Consider the following 20,950-nt stretch of genomic DNA (forward strand, 5'->3'; position numbering starts at 1 on the left):
TTTATATGGACCTCTGTATTCTCATATGATGTGCTAAAATAGATTTGGCTTAATCAAAATTTATTTTTTTACTCTATTGTAGGAAAACAAATCTTTTTTTTTTTTTTTGAATTTTAAAAACAAATCTAACTGTTCGTATTCTTTTCAGATTCCTTCCAAGAGCTTTTGCCGTATCCCAGTTTGCTTTCATACTATCAATTAGCTGTAAGTTGGAAATTTAAGTTGTCAACCACAGCCATCTCCTTTTAAGTGGGACAAAACATGGAAAACAAATCTACTCTATCCGGACCCGTCGGGTTCTGGGTCCAGGCTGGGTCAAAATTTTCGATCCTTATCTGACGGGTTGATTCTACATGATACTTTTGATAATATGGATGAATGAGAGCATGATATGTGTCAAAATTTGATGACGTTGACAATTTTTAAGTGACATGTGTCAAAAACTGCAACATGGACGAATTAAAAATTGACATGTTTCACTTCTATGACACATAGACCCGTTGACCGGATCGTTGACAGACCGTCGGGTCTTTAAAAAAACCGGGTCAGGATCGGATCAAATTTTCTTGACCCGGACGGGTCCGACCCGGCCCGTGACCATCTTTAGACCCGACCCGGGTGACAATTTTTGGCCCGGAATCAAGGCTCATGTGTAAGATGATCACACACTCTCTCTCACGCTATCTGGAATTGGATGCTGACAAAATGGCAGCGACGATAGTTAACAGATTCCCATCTCCGATTAAGAAATCTCCTCTTGTTTTCTTCAAACGACCTCAATCTCTCAATACATTCCGCCGATTCCACCTCCGCAAATTCTGCGGCACTCTCTGCTCCTCGTCAGATGATAGACCCAAGGTCCTCCCTCTCTCTCTCTCTCTCTCTCTCTCTGTGTGTGTGTGTTTTCGTGTTGTTTTGGTGTAATGAATGTTGAGGTTTGTGTTTGCAAATTGCAGAGTTCTTCTATTTCAGCTAGTGGGTCGATAGTTGGTGACCTGCTAGACTATCTGAACGAGTCTTGGACTCCGTTCCATGCAACCGGTGAGTGCCTAATGCGGCGTCATTGTGTGCTTTCTTTGTTTTTGTTGCTCAGATATGGAAGTTTTGTAATATTTGATTCAATTGATTTGAATTATAACTGAGCAAGTATATAATAAGACAATTATATTGAACTAGTGTTTGCATTGTTCTTGTCTACTATCATTGCATCTGTTGTTTTGGTCTACTACTATCATTGATTGCTAGTTGGGTCAGGAAAAGGAGGAAACTTTAATGCTTAGTTTTGAGTTTTAACTATTGAAGCGTGCAATTTGAGTTTTTTTTTTTTTTTTTTTTAATTTTGTAGTGATGCTATATATATGGTCTTACACATTTTTACAGCTGAAGCAAAAAGACAGCTAATCACTTCTGGTTTTCAATATCTAAATGAGAATGACGAATGGGACCTCAAGCCTGGTGGACGCTACTTCTTCACCAGGAACATGTCTTGTTTGGTGGCTTTTTCCATAGGAGAAAAGTAAGTGTAAAACAATGTTGCTGTGTTTGAGTAGGATGAAAATCATATATATCGACTTTCAAGTGAACGTAGTGTCAAACTTCATTTGTCCGAGAAAAGTAAGCAATTTGTAGTGTGAAATTAAAGCAAAATGGTTGGGACCTCCACTCTCGTTGTTCTTCTAAAAACTGGGTGGTATACTATTCTAGTGTCTTTGTAGTGTGGAAATAAAATGGTACCTACATTCTCTTTTGACTCTTTAAAAGTTATTTTTTTGGTTCGAAAACTCTTTAAAAGTTGTCGATGCTCAATATTGTGAGCTATGTTCTACATCCCATTACGCAATTTTGGTCAGATGTTAGGAATTTTCTAAGAAGGGCTTCTGTTAAGTTTTCAGGTACAATGTCGGCAATGGCTTCCACATTATTGCTGCACATACTGACAGTCCATGTCTTAAACTTAAACCTAAGTCTGCGTCAACAAAATCTGGTTATCTTATGGTCAACGTGCAGACCTATGGAGGTGGCCTATGGCATACTTGGTTTGATAGAGACTTAAGTGTGGCAGGAAGGGTCATAGTGAGGGACAGTGATGGTTCCTTTTTACACAATCTAGTCAAAGTGAAAAGGCCTCTGCTGCGAGTACCAACACTGGCCATTCATCTTGATCGGTATACTTTAACATTCTCAACTCGTGAGAAATCATGCTTTTTGGCCTTATAGTCTTTGATGTTTGCAACTACTTATGATTTATCTCTATAAGGATAAATATGTCCAATTTTCTTTAGATTTAATTTTGAACATAGCATAACTAATGGTCTAGAATTCTGATGTTGTAGCGATTCTACTCTCTTTTTCACCAAATAAATAAATAGGAATACATGTCAGTTGGGATACCGATCTTCTCTAATGATGTGCTACATTGGGATGTGCCCCAGCACATACACGTTGGTTCTTAAATTTTCTGCTTGCTTGCTGACTTCTGTTGCTTGTTTAGCACAGTGAACAAGGATGGATTCAAACCCAATCTGGAGACTCAGCTCATTCCTTTGCTGGCAACAAAGCCTGAGGAAGCAACAGTGGATTCAAAAGACAAAAGCAATTCATCATCCTCCAAAGCTGTTCACCATCCACTTCTTTTACAGGTTTCTCTGATCTTCAATTTCTTCTAAAGAAATTTACTTGGCTTATTTCATTTCTGTTGTAGCTCCAATCCTTGTGACGATATTGTTATTGTCAAAACTAAAGTACGAGGCTTATAAAGTATTTCCATTGTCATTTCTCAGATTTTGTCAGATGAATTGAGCTGTAATGTAGAGGACATAGTTAGCGTCGAGTTGAATATTTGTGATACCCAACCCAGCTGCCTTGGAGGTGCCAATAATGAATTCATATTCTCAGGGAGATTAGATAATCTTGCCTCAAGTTTTTGTGCATTGAGAGCTCTTGTTGATTCATCTGCTTTACCTGCTGATTTATCTAGTGAACATGCTATTCGGATGGTGGCCTTATTTGATAATGAAGAGGTAGCTTCTTTTTGCAAATGTGTTTCCATTCCATGAATTTTTGCTCAAGTTGTCTTCAAATGTGGTGATCTTCTACAATAAGATTGATTTTGATTTCCATGGCAACTAACCCTCATTATGGATTTATTTCTTACGAATGCTTTATTTATTGGTGAACAGGTAGGCTCAGATTCATATCAAGGGGCTGGTGCGCCTACTATGTTTCAGGCAATGAGGCGTATTACTGGCTCATTGACTTCCGAGCTTGTTGGTGAGAATACCTTTGAGCGTGCAATTCGACAATCATTTCTTGGTATGTTCGCTTGAAAAAAATTACCTTCTGTGCATGGCTAGATTCTTTCCTGTTCTCATTCATTTTAGCTACTAGTATTAAGATACTCATCGATGAAACAAAGAATAATTGTTTTACATATTGAAGTAGTAGTTAATCTTAAAAGTAAAATTTGAATTTTCTTCTATTTTTTCTTTTTATAGTATCTGCAGACATGGCCCATGGAATTCACCCTAATTTTACGGACAAGCACGAGGAACATCATCGGCCAGAAATGCACAAGGGTCTTGTAATCAAGCACAATGCAAATCAACGCTACGCCACAAGTGGAGTTACTGCTTTCCTCTTTAAAGAAGTTGCCAAACTTCATAACTTGCCAATACAGGTAGAGTTATTGATTCTTATTTCATTTAATCTCTCTCTGTTTTTTTTTCATCAGTTGTCAAATTCTGTTTCATAATCTGTCAATCTTTATTCTCTGTTTAGGAATTTGTGGTGAGGAACGATATGGGGTGTGGTTCCACCATAGGTCCAATACTTGCTTCAGGAGTTGGCATTCGTACCGTTGATTGTGGTATTGCGCAGTTGTCTATGCACAGGTATTACTTTATAATTGCATACTATAATAATAAAACTATCAATTTAATAATTACATTTTCCATTATTTAAGAAATGGGAAGGTTGATATTTATATTTCTTTCTTTCAGTAACTTTAGTTTCATCCTAATCATAATTTTGCAGTGTGAGAGAGATTTGTGGGACAGAGGATGTGGACATTGCTTACAAGCATTTTAAGGCATTTTACCAAACTTTCTCGAGCATAGATAGAAAGCTAATTGTGGATTAGAATTATTTTTTTTATGTAACTATAATTGCACTTTGCAAAAACTATCAAGATATATTCGTTGGCACAAAGCAGAAGATAGAACAGTAAAATTATTATTCACGAAATTTTTTACATAAGGAAACATGCCAAGATTATAATGATTATTTCTCTCCATACCCAAGTAGATATAGTAAGTAAATGGCGCCATATACAATAATAATTTCTATGAAAAGCCAGGGAAATTCAAACATGAATTTAATCAATAAAAGAAAAACTTCCGATAAATCAACTTAGAGGGTTTTTTTTTTTCCTAACATGGAGAGTAGTCCTCCACAATCCATTATAATTCTAAGAATTGCGTTTACGGAGAGTCGATCCCTCGACCTTTAAGATGAAAGCCCTGAATAATCATTAGACTAACATAATTTAATTAATTTTATGTAGAGTTAATCGTGTTGATAATATGTAAATAATAATAATAATAATAATAATAATAAATGAAGAATAATTTCTTGGAGAACAATGAAAAACTCATTTTATTGATAATTTCTCGTGACAGTAAAAATTCAGAGCACAAGCAAAACAATATTTGTTATACATTGCAACAACAATATCCTGTCAGAAAACATCTACCAACATTCTTGGGACATTCATCAACACATTCTCTGTCTCCATTGAGATATGAGCATTGTATGTTGGTCGTTTGACAGTTTGTTCCTGCACCATAAAAATTTGGTACTTTCGATGGGAGCTTCTCCAATATTCTCGATCCTTCAATTAGAGAGAGACACTAGTTATTATTAATCATTAATTAATCTTCACAATATAAATAAACTGAAAAATTATCTAAAATAAAATTATTTTAATGTAGTATATGAGATATATAGATCTATATATGTATGTACCATAGCTAATTTGTGCCGATGACTGAAAACAGATGAAGAACATAATTAGAAGACAAGAAAAATGTTTTGTGGAAGAAGCCATTGTAATAATGTTGTTAATTTCTTGATTGTGTTTTATAATTTTGATTTTAATTTTGCTATTGACTGACAAAGTGAAGAAGCTAGATACAAGCTTTTATAAAGACCTCATCTTCTTATAAGATATGCTCAAATCAAAATATATACTCTTTTAAAGGAAAAAAAATTCATGATTTTCCTCCATATTAATATTGCTAAATATATATATATATATATATATATCCAGAGTGTCAGGAAAAGATTTATTTACCAAGTTATATAAATCAATATCTCAATATCCAACTATTCATATAATATTATTTTTGTCTATTTATACATTTTTATTAAGTAAAACATTGGGAAAGATTCTTATACTATCATTCTTCTTCTTATATATAATTTATATATAATGGGAACAATTTTTTGATTTGTTCTAATTACAAAATTTATTGTCAAATTGAAATCCGACATGTGGCATTTTATTAACAAATTGAAATTTGATATTTGATTTTTACATTTTATATTTATTATTTAAAAATGTATCTCTAATCAAACTACAATACACAATATTTTTTTTCAACTTTCAAATTAAACTCTTATTCCCAATCAAAATCTTACTCCATTTTATTTTTTTTATTCTCCTTTCTTCTTTTTAATTAAAATGGACATATATATATTTATGCTATTTTAGAGCTAAAATGAGTAAATACATCACATGTTATCCTATAATTACTTTTTTTATTTATATTTATGCTATATTAGAGTTAAATTCTATAGTTAATTTTTTTTTTAAAATTTTATCAATTTGAGTTATATTTGTTTAATGTGATTAAAAAAAATTCTAAATCATATATTATAGAATCTTCTTAAATATAAAAGTATATATTCACGTAGGTATGAACCCACCGATTATATAAATAGATATATGTTTTAAGTCCATATAAATATTCATTGAGTTGTTCCATATGTAAATTTTATTATTAAAATCCGACACATATTTTTATTGGCGAACTAAAATTCGACACAAATCTTTTTCCAATTTATCATTTAAAAAATGAACTCAACAATATCTCGTTCTCACTGCCCTCCGTCGCCGCCGCTCCGTGGCTGAATTCATTGAGCTCCATCGGAAAGTCTGTGTCTTTCCGTTAACAGTTTCGTAAGTCTCTTGCCCTTGTAGTTTGTTTTTGTGGATTTCAATTAGTATAGGATGTTTGGTATCCTCTGCAAATCTGTCATCCATGGAAGCTCTACTGTCAAAGTCTCACGCTTTCGAAACCATGACCAACTTTATTCACTATTTGTAATATCTTCTTCGAAGCAAATGTCTACTGATGTTGTTGATAATGGGAAACCGTTCACTATTTCTTACCTCATAAATTCATGCGGCTTGTCCCCACAATCTGCTCAATCAGCTTCCAAATATGTCTGTTTTAGATCATCTCGTAAACCAGACACTGTCATTGAATTCCTGAAGAAAAATGGTTTCTCGAAAGCCCAAATTACGACAATTATTTAAAAACTCCCTCGTATTCTTTTGTATAAACCTGAGAAGACTCTTTTGCCTAAGCTTGAATTTCTCCATTTGAAAGGAGTTACAGACGACAAGCTTACCGGATCGTTAACACATTACCCTCACGTATTAAGAGTTAGCTTAAAGAAGAAATTGATCCCGTCATTTGAATATTTTTGTGGTTTTCTAAAATGTGAGGAGAAGGCATGTGAGACCATTCAGAGGAATTTGGCTATTCTAGGGGCTCTTAACGTGAAAGACGAAGTGGTTCCGAATATTAACACTTTGAGAGAAAGTGGAGTGCCATATTCTAATATTGTTGCGCTGATTTGCTATCGGCCTACTTTCTGTCAAATGAAGGTAGATAAGTTTAAGGAGATTGTGCAACGAGTTAAGAAAATGGGATTCGATCCTTTACAGGCCAATTTCACTATAGCTGTCCGTGCATTCGTGGCAATGAAGAAATCGATATGGGATAGGAAGTTTAGCGTGTTCAAGAGTTGGGGATTGTCTGAAAGTCAGATTCTGAAAGCCTTTAGGAAGAATCCTCATTTTCTTCTGGTTTCTGAGGATAAGATCATGTCTATTATGGATTATGTCGTGAACAAGCTTGGGATAGAATCTAATTTAATCGCAGAGCATCCAGGAATTCTCTCATATAGCTTGAAGAAGAGGATTCTTCCTAGGGTTTCGGTGGCTCAAGCTTTGGTTTCGAAAGGCTTGATCCAAGGCTTTAATCTGCACTCATTAGTTTCTATTCCAGAGAAGGCATTTCTTGACAAGTTTGTGAATTGTCACAAGGAAGAAGCTGCCGAATTGCTTAACCTCTATCGAAAGCAACTAGATCTACCAAACTAGCTAGGTACCGTGATCTGCATATGACAGTAGATCGGTGTTGTTAGTTACTAGAGATTTCATTATATATCCGATTTATATATATGGCAATCCAGTCTGTAAATCATTTTCGTTTCTTTATCTATCTTTCATTTCAGTCTTCAGACAGTACTTGCCCCTAGTTCTTCCTTTATTTCTCCCAACACTTTAGCATTTTGTAGCTAATGTTTTAGATGCTTGTAAATGAATCAAAAAAGACATTTTTATGTCGTTAGATTTGGGACCTCAGAACGACAAGTAATAAAACATTGGACCTACTTTTTTAAAAATAGAACACCAGGGCTTATTCATGAATTGTGTAAAAAGATAGAGACGAATCATGAATCCCTATATTTTCCCTTATGTTTAGCATACAATAAATATAATTATTAACCCATTTTTTAATTATGACATTTCCTCTAAAATGGTTCGATCCGACCCGGGATATGTTACCCAATCATAAACCGGTCCATAGACAGTTCCAGGAAGACGCTTCGGGCCGATTTCGATTCGTAAAAATATTAAACCCCTATATGAACTATTGACATATAGCTCATGTTCGGTTAGTGCCATTCAGGTTCAAAATCAGTCCATGTTTAAACTTAATTTTATAAATTTTTTTATTTAAATTATTATTTAAATATTTTAATGTATTTAAATAAAATTTAAAGAGTTATTTATTTATGAGAAATGATAAGTAATTAATAATTTATTTCTTTTTTATATATAAACCGATTTGAACAGATAAAAATAAGATTCGAGACCCGACTCGATCTGGATATGAATCGCTGGTTCAACAGTTCATAAATTATTAAAGCGACCACGACCATTGATATAAGCGGTTCAGAGCCGGTTCAACAAACTGGCTATAGTAGACCGTTCCAGTACCAGTTTTGACCATAGCCGGTTCCAGTTCGGTTCAAGGTCGGAATCGGCCCATGGGGGCGAATCTACACGCGGATGGAATTAGTTTATTCGAACTACCAAACACCCCTAAGAAGCGAACACCTGTCGCTTCCATGAATATACTTAAGCTGCATTGAATTGAGAGAGAGCACATTAAAAATCAGCTATTATCAGTCTCTCAGGTGCTTCCTCGATCTCTCTCCGAATTTCTTATATGCATTTGTTTAGATCGATTCGTAATTTCTTGTGTTGTTTGGTTTACAGTTTAATTAGCAGAAGGCGAAAAAGAAGTGAAAATGAAGGTGATTGGATTGCATTTTATTATTTGTTGTTTTACAGTTTATGGCTAGATTTTTGGGATTAAATTTAATTTGTGAGGTTCGTGTTTGCAGAGCTCTTCGTCTGCTAGTGAATCCATAGTCGGGGGAATGCTCGACTATCTGAACGAGTCTTGGACGGCGTTTCACGCTACTGGTGAGTTCAAATGTTTGGATTCGATTTTCGTATTTTTTAGTTCACAGATGGATTTTGTGTAATATTTGGTCAAATTCGATGGAATTAAAGCTAAGAAATTGCGAGTGAACTAGTGATGCCATTGTTTTTTTTATTTACTACCATTGCATTAGTTATTGTTAGCTAGCATTGTGTCATTACAGTTTCTTCTGATTACTGCTTCTGTCTTGTTTAAGAACTTGGATGCTGTTTCGTTGCTTTAGAATTGAAACTGTTTGAGCTATAATCTTATATTGGCAATGAAACAGAGAGCAGCTTAGTTGTTTTGTTATGGCATATTATCTTTGATAATTAGCTAAAGTTGGTTTAAAACTACGAGTTGGAGTATAAACTAATGGGTGATATAGAATAGTTTCAATTGTAGGCATTGTACTATCAACAGGAATAAAGTTACTGTGGTGTTGCATCATTTCAGAATTAAAGCATGTCATAATAAAAGATCAAAGATTTTTGAAAATGGATGGAATGTTTGACGAGGGTTATTGATTGTGAGCTCACCTGTGCAAAGGCATCTGTTCTTTATGAAGAACCTAAGTTTGCATGGTTATTTGTGCTGAGGTTCATATGTAGTGAAATGTTATATATGTTTTTGCAGCCGAGGCAAAACGACAACTAATCGCTTCTGGTTTTCAATTGCTAAATGAGAATGATGAATGGCACCTCAAGCCTGGTGGACGATACTTCTTCACGAGGAACATGTCTTCTTTGGTGGCTTTTGCCGTTGGAGAAAAGTAAGAAGAAACATTGTAGATGTTACTATCACATTGTGTTTGAGTAAGATGATAGATTGACTATTAAGTTAACATATTGAAAAATAAAAGTACCCAAAGGAAAAGCAGGCTTCTATCTTCCAAGTAATCATAGTGTCAAATGTGACAAAGTGGTTGTGACCACCATCCTCTTCTAGAGGGAATAAATCTCGACAGTTTTGTATTCATCTCAAAAGTGGGAAGTGTTCAATTCTAGTGTTATCATATTTTTCCGGAAATGAATGGTGGCTATATTCTCTTTTCATTCCTTTTGTCGATAGTAAATGTTTTGACGTATGCTCAATGCAGTGTACTTGTTAACAACTTGCTAACAAGGCCTTCGGTTAAATTTGCAGGTACAAAGTTGGCAACGGCTTCCACATAATTGCTGCGCATACTGACAGTCCATGTCTTAAACTGAAACCTAAGTCTGCATCAACAAAATCCAATTATCTTATGCTCGGCGTGCAGACGTATGGTGGTGGCTTATGGTATACTTGGTTTGACAGAGACTTGAGTGTGGCAGGAAGGGTCATAGTGAGGGATAGTGATGGTTCCTTCTTGCACAAGCTTGTCAAAGTAAAAAAGGCCTCTACTGCGAGTACCTACACTGGCCATTCATCTTGATCGGTATGCTTTATGTTCTCACAAAATCAATGGATGTGGTCTGATAGTCTGTGATGTTTGTAAACTACTTCAATTATTGGCCTTTATAACGAAGTTTTTCCCATTTTTCTTTAAAGTTAATTCTGAAAAAACATTGCATAAACTAATGATCTAGACTTCTGATTGTTTAGTTCACTGAAAATCTACTCTCATTGCCACCAAACAAATAAATAGGAATAATGAAACTTGGGATATCAATTTCTTCAATGGCTTGTACTAATATTTTTGATAACTACTGCAAAGAGGTCAATGTATCTCATTGTCTAAACTCATACTGCTCTTACAGAAAATTTGCTATGTTGTTGATGATTTTAATGAAAGATAGATTTTTTATCCACTCTGAAACATATATCTTGTGAAGAGTTATTTCCTTGACGAGCATAAAATTTCTCTTAACTTTCCTTTATGATGTGATAAACTATATTCTTAGATGTACCTTCTATTGTCTTTAAAGCCTGAATTTTTCTAATTTGTCTTAAGACCTACCGGGAACACTCGTTGCCTTCAGATAGACACTATTTCTTTTTTGATTAAAATAAGAAGAAAACAGAACCGTTTTCCTGTGGTCTGTGTTCGAGGTGTTTCATTTTATTCACATAGGTAGAAGGGATATGTGTCCCAGCAACTGCATGGGTGAGCTTAACTTTCTGCTTGCTTTCTGTTGCTTGTTTAGCACGGTTAACCAGGATGGATTCAAACCCAATCTGGAGACTCATCTCGTTCCTTTACTTGCAACAAAGTCTGAGGAAGCAGCACAGGTTTCAAAAAACAAAAGCAATTCGTCCTCCTTCAACTCTGCTCACCATCCACTTCTTTTACAGGTCTATCTGGTCTTTATTTTTTCCTAGAAACTTGGTTTGTTTCGTTTTAAAGTTGTTCTCATCCTACCATAGCTGCAACCTTTGTCTCCTACCTTTTTTCTTTTTGAATGGTGCAACATTTCTTAGCTATTCTTAGACTTTGAAGCGCAAGCGCACTAGTTGTTGGGCTTTGCTCAGTTAATTTGTATTTATATTGAAGTAGGAGTCTTACAAATTATTTGTACAATCATTTTGCAGATTTTGTCAGAAGAACTGAGGTGTGATGTAGATGACATAGTTAGCGTGGAATTGAATATTTGTGACACCCAGCCCAGCTGCCTTGGAGGTGCAAATAATGAATTCATATTCTCTGGGAGATTAGATAATCTTGCCTCAAGTTTTTGTGCACTGCGAGCTCTTATTGACTCAAGTTCTTCACCTGAGGATTTATCTAGTGAACATGCAATCCGTATGGTGGCTTTATTTGATAATGAAGAGGTATCTTCTTTTTGGCGAAATGTGTCTCCATTCCTTGCATGTTTTTTCCTACTTGCCAATGTGAAACTTCTGGTGTAAGAGTGACTTGTGATGTGAAAGCAAAATGAAAGTTTGAGACTATGATAATTAGCTTCAGACTAAAAGTTTCAAGGCATTTTGTAGTAACTAGCCCATTGTTACCGACTGATATATTTCTTGTTTATCAAAGTCATTTTGTTGTTCGACAGGTTGGTTCAAATTCAATTCAAGGAGCTGGTGCACCTACTATGCTTCAGGCAATGAAGCGTATTACTGGCTCATTGTCTCATGAGCTTGTTGGAGAGAGTACCTTTGAGCATGCAATTCGGCAATCTTTTCTTGGTAATAGATCACTTGAAAAATTATTCATTCTCTTCTCTGCATAGCTTGATGCCTTGCTGATTTTCTTCATTTTTGTTGTTAAGAGAGGTTGTTGAATAAAAGGAGGATCCTTTTACTTTTAAGATTTTTGTAGTCCATCTTAAACCAAGATGTTTGAAGCTTCTTTTGTGTTCCTTTTGTACAGTATCTGCTGACATGGCCCATGGAGTTCACCCTAATTTTACGGACAGGCATGAGGAGCGTCATCGGCCAGAAATGCACAAGGGGCTTGTAATAAAGCACAATGCAAAGCAACAATATGCTACGAGTGGAATTACTGCTTTCCTCTTTAATGAAGTTGCCAAAATTCATAATCTGCCAGTTCAGGTAAAGTCATCAATTCTTAATTAATTCATTTATGCTTCTCTTATTTCTCTAAATGCACCATGATGAAGATTATGCTGTTACGTTGAAAAACTTGTCATACAACTCCATTACTTTTTAGAATAAAACTATAGATCTAGATATTTATGCTCTTTTTTTTAGGAATTTGTTGTGAAAAACGATATGGGGTGTGGTTCCACCATAGGTCCAATTCTAGCTTCAGGAGTTGGCATCCGTACTGTTGATTGTGGCATTGCTCAGCTGTCTATGCACAGGTATACATGAACTGCTACAAGATCTAACACAGATTTCTGTGACTTCACCTTAAAGTATCTTTTAGGGACTTTATTTATTCGCCGTTTTGTTTTGCAGTGTGAGAGAGATGTGTGGGACCAAGGACGTAGACATTGCGTACGAGCATTTCAAGGCGTTTTACCAAACTTTCTCGAGCATAGACGGAAAGCTCACTGTGGATTAGATTAGTAGCATGTTTTTCCGTTTTAAAATAAGTCACTTCTATCTGCTGTTGAGATTAAGAAAATAATTTATATGCACCACTTCTAGACTTAAAACCGAAGAATGTAATTTTAATGAAATACGTTCTTATTCAAGTAGACAATTTTATGCAAACCCATATATGGGTTACGTTAAAACTTTTATTGAATCAATCTCAAATATTCGATTCCTTTTTATTTTATCGGAAAATTGTTCCAAGCAAGTTTTGAATAGAAAATGCATACAGCCTTTGGTAAGTATCTTGATGATTTGAACGACCACATAACAAAGTTAAAGCCTTTGAATAGTTTTTATGATTATGATGATTTGCTAGAATGGAAAGAATGAGAGGTGGAACTGGAACTCGAACTCGGCATAAGATTGGAGCTACCGGCCGGATTTGAGCTCGAAGAGAGTTTCTGTTTCAGCTCAGACAACAAAGCTTGATTCTCCTTGTTGAGTAGCTGAGCTTTCCTTCTCAGCCGCTCATTCTCTTTGATTATGTAGCAATTCTCCATATATAACTTAGAGTTCAGCTTCTCCATCCCAGCTCTTTCCTACCCCTGAAATTAATACAAAACCATATTTATAAAATAATGATCAATGATGGATTATATATAAATAATAATTAATGCTGTTGTGGTCGTCCCGGCTCGAGTCACGGAAACAGCCCTCTTTACAGTTACAAGGGGCCTTTAGAATAGCAAGTGAAGGGCTCTATACTACGACATTCTCATACCCCTGCAGCAGGAGCCTTACCATACCGGGGTTTGCCCTGTTAGCCTATAGAGATGATGATGCTTATGATGCATGACTATAGAAAGATGGAATTAGGACTTACTGATTCGGGATTGAAAGCTTCGTTGGATAATTGTAGATTTGAGTCGGGAAGACGAAGCTGATTTAACCAAATCGAATTGATAAACTTCATGTTTGGTCTAAATAGGCAGAGAGGTTTTACTTGAAACGGCAAACAAACATGAAACAAAGCCTCCTTGTCTGCCTTTTTTCCAGTAGAACTTACTTGATTGTATTAAAAATCTTTAACCGTCTTGAAAAAGAAAAGCAGTAGGTAATTATTATATTGCATGTCTTAAGGAAAGGGACTATCTTCTTTTTTGGGTTTAAGTTATTAGTACACGAAAAATTGGTGAGAAAAAGACAGTTGCACGCTGAAGAAGCTTCCATTCTAAGTACTAAAAAGCGGAGAAAAGAAAGGGAAAGGAATTCATTGTTCATAAGGATCACAATATAGATCCGATCTGTAGATATCCGATCCAATCTAATCTAGCGAATCGGATAATTTCGATATATTATTTGAATCGGATACATAATTTTTTGGGACTCGGATTCAAATCCAGGTATTATCTGGTCCGAAGATCGGATAATAAATGCTACTAAAATTTTTGGCAATCGAATTCGGATCCAGGTATTATCTGGTCGGAAGATCGGATAATACATACTAAAATTTTTGGGATCCGAGGTATTAACTGGTCCGATCAGACCCATAGTCATCCCTAATTGTTCAGTCATTGAAGAAAGTATATATAGAGAACGCAAAATGGACACTTATTTCAATTCTTAAACTGAATAGATAATATTTTCACTAAAATTTTCAGCTCCATAAATTAATTTTTTTGATTAATAGATAATTCTACCAAACATGAGAGATGAATACGAGTCGAGTGGACACAGTGCTTAATTAACTATTATCTCCGTCACAAATTAAATACAATTTTTTTACATATAATTTATATATGTAAAAATTTATATCTAATTTGAGATAAATGTATTTCGCAGAGAACTTGAATACTAAACAATTATCGGCACAAAGGTTTAGGCTTGTAGTCAAGAACACCTTATCCGGCTCACCTTTCGTTGGCAATAACATGTAGTAACAACTAATATAGCACGGAAGAACTTAATAGAAGAATCAAATGACATATTTCACTTGTAAGATTGTACAAACTTTTCTTGCATCGTTTTTCCTTCCCAAGTTTCATTGTCTTGATTTCTACAGTTGAAATAAGAAGAAAACGAATCAAAATTTTTAAATAATTTTGTCCAAGGAAGGAAGGAACCCCCTCTCACTGTCATCACCGGGGCCTGGCAAACCCAAAATTAGCATCAGCTTGCTGTTGATGAGACGACTGTGAAAGAAAGGCACAAATATCAAAGTCACTACCTTTATTGTATATGAATGGAAACTGAGAAACAAAAGAATCAGAATCGTACTAACTAAAAATCAAGGTGTTCTTGGCTAGCATGAACATTTCAATGACAAATTCCACCATGGAGACAAGAGAATACACCACCAGAACGTGGGAGTTGAAATTACGTTTCTAAAATATCAGAGATCTCATTCATATACGATGTACACCTTACATAGAAGGAACTCTTTGTCCGTAAAGTACCATGGGAAGAGCACATACCTGGGCAAATGGTTGGTGAAGATGTTCATGGGATTGAATATAGGCCATTCCAGGATGCTGACAAGGATATTGCGAGGAATGCATGTATACAGCAGATGAGCGTGCGCCGGCATGGTTTGGGTTGTAAGCCATCATATCTGGATGAGCATAACCAATTCCGCCAGGGTTTGACGGAGGAGCCCATGTCCCAGGTAGGTGTTGAGGAAGAGGCCGATGTTGAAATTCATTAGGAATCTGAGACCGTATAGTTGGAGCAGAACCTAGTTGTGGGAATTCAGTGTTGTAGTTAACTGCTGGAGCATACATAGGCTGTATGGAATATGATCCGCCAGTGAAGCCGAACCCAAGATCAAATCTTTGCACATACCTAAGAAAGAACATAGCACATATCTAGGATCAAATCTTTGCACATACCTCGCAACATATTATAAATTATGCATTAGTCCAGCAAACTTGAATTGATTGAGATCAAGGCAGGACAACATAACATGGTACACAATATAACGACACTGACATTTATAAGGCACCAGTACATTACTAATTTCTGATAGTAGAATATAAAAGGGAGCCACCATCTTTGTTTATCATGAGGGAACAAAACTAAAACTTTGCACGGATGAAAGCCAAGACGGAGACTAAATAAAATGAAATACTATTTTCACATGAACGCTACTATGATAAATTAGCATGGGGATACCACACGCTGCAATATATTTTTGCACAAGCCATAAACAGGTAATAACAAGAGATGAAGTTAAGTTTTTCAGTAGTACTAATTGTTCTACTTCATTCAGAGGATAGATGAAGGATATTAGTTTGTTACTATCATTAGCCCAAATTAGTAATAAACAGCATTGAGGATACTATTTCAACTCAAAATGAGGATCCATGCAAGAGAGCTACAACATCAGAATAATTCTATTACAAGCTGTAAAATAGTCAAGGAAGATCAAAATATATACCTGTCATAGCTTCTGTCATAATCAGGATCCTTACGGTCTAGATCCCGATCCCGAAAGATAGCAACCCTACTATTTTGTTGGGGCTGACCAACTGGCACCTTCTCAATCTTACTTCTAGCTGGTCTACTACTACTTGAAGAAGAATCCATCAAACCCCTACCAGAACTTGTATCGGAAACTACGGACACCTTTTTTTCTTCTACTTTTGAAACCCCAAAGGAACCTAGTGTGGAAGCATTCGGCAACCTTGGTTCACTTTCTGGTTTTCCGCCAGTACCACCACTGGATGAGCTAGAGTTAAAAATACGAGCACGAGCACGGTTATACTCTTCTTTCCTCTCCTCTACACTTTTGGAATTATTAGATTTTGAAGAGTTAGAACCGGAATAGCCAGAAGCATGCGATCGTCTATCTGGCCTCTGTTTAATTGCAACCTTGACAACAGCACTATCTTCAGATGGTAAATTTACAGGAATATCTGCTAGGCGGATTGGAGGACGCCTACACTCAGGTGTCTTCCGAACAATAATTCTTGAGCCAGATCCATCTGGTAAGCTGTTGTCCAATAAAACCATTGACTGCAGCGAGTAATGTTGCGCCACACGGTGTGCAGCCAGCCGCAAATATGAAGTTGGCAGCTGCTGAAACTCAAACTGCTGCTGAGAAGGATCACGTATGAATTTTTGAACATCTTGCTCCAACCGCAGAACTAACAGAAAGCAAGAAAATTGACAATCCTTGTTATAAGAAGAACAATAACTAATGATACAAGAATTCAAACACAAAAAAATCTAAACTAAACATTTTCAGAAAAATCGTCCTTGACAACTGAGTTGACCATCATAAACAGCTACAGGAATAGAGAAACAGTGTGTCACATCTTATACAACCACTTGCGACAGCCTTAATATATACCATGATCATAAAAGTAGTAGTTTTTTAACTTGATGAGATTAAAAGCTATCAATGCTGAATAGTCTGTCAACTTATCAGTCACTTAAATCAACACTGCATAAAACAAATACTATAGAAAATAACTAATTAAGTCCAATAGGCATCATTACACATAATTTAAGCTCCGCACAATAATTACAGTCTAGATAGCAAAAAAAAATATTTTTTCCCTTAATTCCACGCACCACACTAACCATATACCTCAGCACACACAAAAAAAATGTATAAGAGCTTACCAGAAAGTCGTTCCCGGGGGTTTTGCAAAGCATCGCGAAGGAACTGGTCAACCTGATTGATATCATCTTCCAATACAGAAGCTTTCGCGCCACCAGCTGAACCCGAGCCTATTCCAAAACCGGAACCGGAATCATAAGGAATATCCGTTAGGTCTTGAGAATCGGAACACGACGACGAAGATAACTCTTTTTTCGTAGACGACAGCATGAGGCGATTCATGGTGTCTTCTAAATCGGCGACCTCCCATGACTCCGGAGCTTCCACCGCTGAGCCGGAGCCTCCGTCAATGGAGGCGGATTTCGACGACATAGAAATTCTCGTAGACCGAGATGACGAATAAACAAAGCAAAGCAAAAATAAGTTATTGTCAGAGCTTGAAATAAACACGAGGAGGAGGTGAAAACTGCAGCGATGGAGGTTTCTCGTATTGGGATTTGGATTTCATGTGAATTATCGGGGGGAAATTTTGGGGTTAGGGTTAGGGATTTGGTGAGAGGAAATCGAGATTCGAGAGAGAGTAATCGAAAAGGTTCGAGTTTGTTTTGAGAGATTTTGTCTCATCCACACGTGCCGATTTTTCTACACATTGATCAGATTACACCGTTTTAGTTCCTAACATTAAACTATATATCAATTTACACCCAATAAAAGATCTAAGTGAAATATTTATCCTTTCAATTTTGTATTTACATGTGAAAAATGCAATTTTCGCTCCAAGATCAATGGCAGAGTCAAGCTTCCAGTTTTGATCAGGAAATTGGAAAAATGTTACGAGAAGAATGGAAATCAAAGCAGTTCAGGTGAATTTGTTACAGGAGGACATCTTTGTATGTCAGCAGAAATAGAGAACCGAAATGAATATCTTACAGAAGTTTCAAGAGTGATCAGAATGCCTTGCTACAGCTGCATAATAAAACTTCTGGTTGGATGGAACAATCTATTTTCAAGATTCCGTGCATGATTCCTGATTTAGGGTTTAATCTCAGTCATTTTGACTTACCATTTATGAAACTCATTTATGTTGTTAGCCAATAGTATGTAGTGTTATAATGTCATTAGTCTAGAGTTGATTGAACACACTTGTAATATTCATGTTGATCATATATATCTCGGAATCCGATCGAGAATGGAGTAGTAGCATTCAGGTTCTTAATGAGAAGTAGCACAAATGCCAACATACAAAGAAAGGCAATCCTGGATAGTGGGTGGATAGGATACTGTACAATGTACTACTCCCTATCAAGAAATATATATGGTTCATCGAGGTTCCATGATCTAAACCGTTAATTGATTCCCTGTTCGGGTTTTTATATCTTCTTCAGGTTTGTCGATGGCAACTTCATCATTACGATTATGAAAAGCAGGTTGCTTAGGAATTGGCAAAGCCATCGACTCATTACTAATCATAGACAAAACTTGTGACATGGTTGGCCTTTGAGGTGCATTTTGTTGAGCACATAGCAAACCAATCTGAACAAATCTCAACGCCTCATTTGGTGGGTATTCCTCATTTAACCCAGGATCAATAAATTCCAACCCAATACCGTTATTCCACAACTCCCAGGCCTATCAAAATGTAACAAGTCTCGGTTCAGTATTTTTAATTTCAATTATCCGAAACTAATGAAGAGTGGAATAATTTTTCTTACATAATCTAGCAGGTTCACGAGATGATTTGAATGATCGAATTGAATGATTTGAAAAATTTAACCAACACGTCATACCTATCTTAAAAACTCAAACACCACCACGCGACATGAATCTCCGTCTCTCTCAAAATTCACAGCGTCTCTCTCAACTCGTGTCTCTTCCTCTTCGACGAGACAAATCTTTGTGCCTTTTCCGCAGCTATCGTCGTCCTTGATATTGTAAGTAATCTTTTCGCTTTCTACAGGGATCCTTAATCGCAAAAATAATTTAATTGCGTAGGGATTTATTAAAAACTAAATAGAGTAGATTACTGATGATAATTGTTAGCTTGTTGAAGAGTTGTGTAGGATTCACGTCTCTTTGGGTCAAAAAAGAAGCACAGACCAAAGTTTTTTCAACCTTTGATTTTATTTTTATTTTCAAATTCATTCTTCTTACACTGTTGGATTGGGAACATAGAGATTGTTTATTTTATTTTTTCTTTGAAAGTGAATATAGAGATTGTTAATCAGGACCGATCATGTTCAAGTGTACAAATCTACTCATTGTTGTGGGGTCTGATTGTTTGAAGGTAATCAAAGACATTAACATGGTCGACAACAACAATTTCTCTAGTATAAGAGTCTTAATTTCTGATATTAAATTGATGGCATCTGGTTTTTCTTTATGTACTTTTTAAGGATAGGAAACAGGGTTGTTCATGAATTAGCCCAACTCCAAAGCTCTACTTGCAGGAATTTGTATGATTATACCCAGGTGCCTCGATCGATTCTTGATGTAACCATGAATGGTTTGGTTAAACCAACCTCATTTCCGTTTTCCTTGCATAATTCGCCTATTCATGTACAAACTCTAATCCATTTGGAATTTGGATTCTCCTCCTCGTAAAATGAAAATGCTGGGAGTTTACACTCAAAATATAATGTAGGGTAATTGTGTATTTTCATATTATTTTATCAATTTTCAATACTATTCAAAAGTAAATTACCAAACACCTATTGTTCCGAAGTCCGTTTTTAAAATGGTTTACCAAATACAATACATACTTTTTAATAAAAGTTCAATTTCAGTTTCTTTTCAAAAAGACTACTTTAAAATAAAAGTTCGAAAAGTAAAAGTAAATCCAAATACATATTTAATTATAAATTCTACCGTAATAATTTACATACAGTAAGTACCAAAAAGAAAGGCATCCAAACTTTGTTAGGCAAATATTCATAAACCAATATTCTCTCTTCTTCATGGACACAGCAACCGAGAAGTCGAACAAGATTCCTATGTTGCAATTTTGAAATCAATATAACTTAGTTGTTGAGTTCATTCAAACCTTGTCCTGATTTTTTACTAAGCCTCTTCACTGCTATTTCGACTCCATCATCTAGCGTCCCCTACAAAGTTAATTGGCGTTTTCTAATTTCTTACTCCAAAATCAACAAAAGGTTGTGTAACTAGTAATAAATCCGAGTTTTACCTTATAAACTGGTCCATAACCACCTCGTCCGAGAATTTTGTCAGGAGAAAAGTTTCTTGTGGCAGATTTTATGCTAGAAAAACTAAATAAAGGCAGCTTGTGGTCCTCTCCTCCTTTAGATTGTGACTTACTAGAACCATGAATATCTTTATCAGCAGCTGCAATTCCTATCTCGTATATTAAAGCCTTATTCGGATCATCACCATGACGTCTTTTACCAAGTAGCAGCATATGCAAACCACCAGAAAAGCTACGACACCACCAGTGGCGGCAAACCACACACTCAGTTGCTTCTTTGAACTTCTTGTCTTCGATATGCTAGAGGGGCTAAAACCTCTCAGAAAATTACTAACTTTAGTTTAATCATTTTCAAAAGAAAATAAAAAACCGTATTTTGATGAAATTATGATTTCATTAACTAAATTTGGA

General features: G+C 35.7%; 3 protein-coding genes and 2 pseudogenes across 3 annotated transcripts; 3 read left to right on the plus strand and 2 right to left on the minus strand.

The window, feature by feature from the left end:
• The first annotated feature begins 923 nt into the window (after positions 1–923).
• Positions 924–4,138, plus strand: LOC139881083 (probable aspartyl aminopeptidase). Its single transcript, XM_071865619.1, has 9 exons — positions 924–1,041; positions 1,381–1,516; positions 1,893–2,165; positions 2,492–2,639; positions 2,781–3,020; positions 3,180–3,312; positions 3,495–3,676; positions 3,778–3,890; positions 4,033–4,138. The coding sequence occupies exons 1-9, from the start codon at positions 924–926 to the stop codon at positions 4,136–4,138; spliced, it is 1,449 nt and encodes a 482-aa protein (XP_071721720.1).
• Positions 4,139–6,403: 2,265 nt separating this feature from the next.
• LOC139881084 (uncharacterized) lies at positions 6,404–7,450 on the plus strand (annotated as a pseudogene).
• Positions 7,451–8,799: 1,349 nt separating this feature from the next.
• Positions 8,800–12,798, plus strand: LOC139881090 (probable aspartyl aminopeptidase; annotated as a pseudogene).
• A 334-nt stretch (positions 12,799–13,132) lies between these two features.
• On the minus strand, positions 13,133–13,360 carry LOC139881085 (protein LITTLE ZIPPER 4-like). The gene has a single exon (XM_071865620.1). The coding sequence runs from the start codon at positions 13,358–13,360 to the stop codon at positions 13,133–13,135; it is 228 nt and encodes a 75-aa protein (XP_071721721.1).
• Positions 13,361–14,911: 1,551 nt separating this feature from the next.
• LOC139881086 (uncharacterized) lies at positions 14,912–17,709 on the minus strand. Its single transcript, XM_071865621.1, has 4 exons — positions 17,400–17,709; positions 16,210–16,918; positions 15,248–15,614; positions 14,912–14,965 (listed from the first exon to the last, which is right to left on the minus strand). Exons 1-4 carry the CDS (start codon positions 17,707–17,709, stop codon positions 14,912–14,914), a joined length of 1,440 nt encoding a protein of 479 aa, XP_071721722.1.
• Positions 17,710–20,950: the final 3,241 nt, after the last annotated feature.

The sequence above is a fragment of the Rutidosis leptorrhynchoides genome, unplaced genomic scaffold (genome assembly GCF_046630445.1).
Source record: "Rutidosis leptorrhynchoides isolate AG116_Rl617_1_P2 unplaced genomic scaffold, CSIRO_AGI_Rlap_v1 contig111, whole genome shotgun sequence".
Lineage (NCBI taxonomy): Eukaryota > Viridiplantae > Streptophyta > Magnoliopsida > Asterales > Asteraceae > Rutidosis > Rutidosis leptorrhynchoides.

Bases quoted from the DNA above. Each gene is read 5' to 3' on its own strand.
- LOC139881083 (XM_071865619.1), top strand. From the start codon at position 924: ATGAATGTTGAGGTTTGTGTTTGCAAATTGCAGAGTTCTTCTATTTCA. The intron at 1,517-1,892 runs GTAAGTGTAAAA...TTAAGTTTTCAG, and splicing joins GCTTTTTCCATAGGAGAAAA to GTACAATGTCGGCAATGGCT. The intron at 3,021-3,179 runs GTAGCTTCTTTT...ATTGGTGAACAG, and splicing joins CCTTATTTGATAATGAAGAG to GTAGGCTCAGATTCATATCA.
- LOC139881085 (XM_071865620.1), bottom strand. From the start codon at position 13,360: ATGGAGAAGCTGAACTCTAAGTTATATATGGAGAATTGCTACATAATC.
- LOC139881086 (XM_071865621.1), bottom strand. From the start codon at position 17,709: ATGTCGTCGAAATCCGCCTCCATTGACGGAGGCTCCGGCTCAGCGGTG. The intron at 16,919-17,399 runs GTAAGCTCTTAT...GCTTTCTGTTAG, and splicing joins CCCCCGGGAACGACTTTCTG to TTCTGCGGTTGGAGCAAGAT. The intron at 15,615-16,209 runs GTATATATTTTG...GTTCTTTCTTAG, and splicing joins TATGACAGAAGCTATGACAG to GTATGTGCAAAGATTTGATC.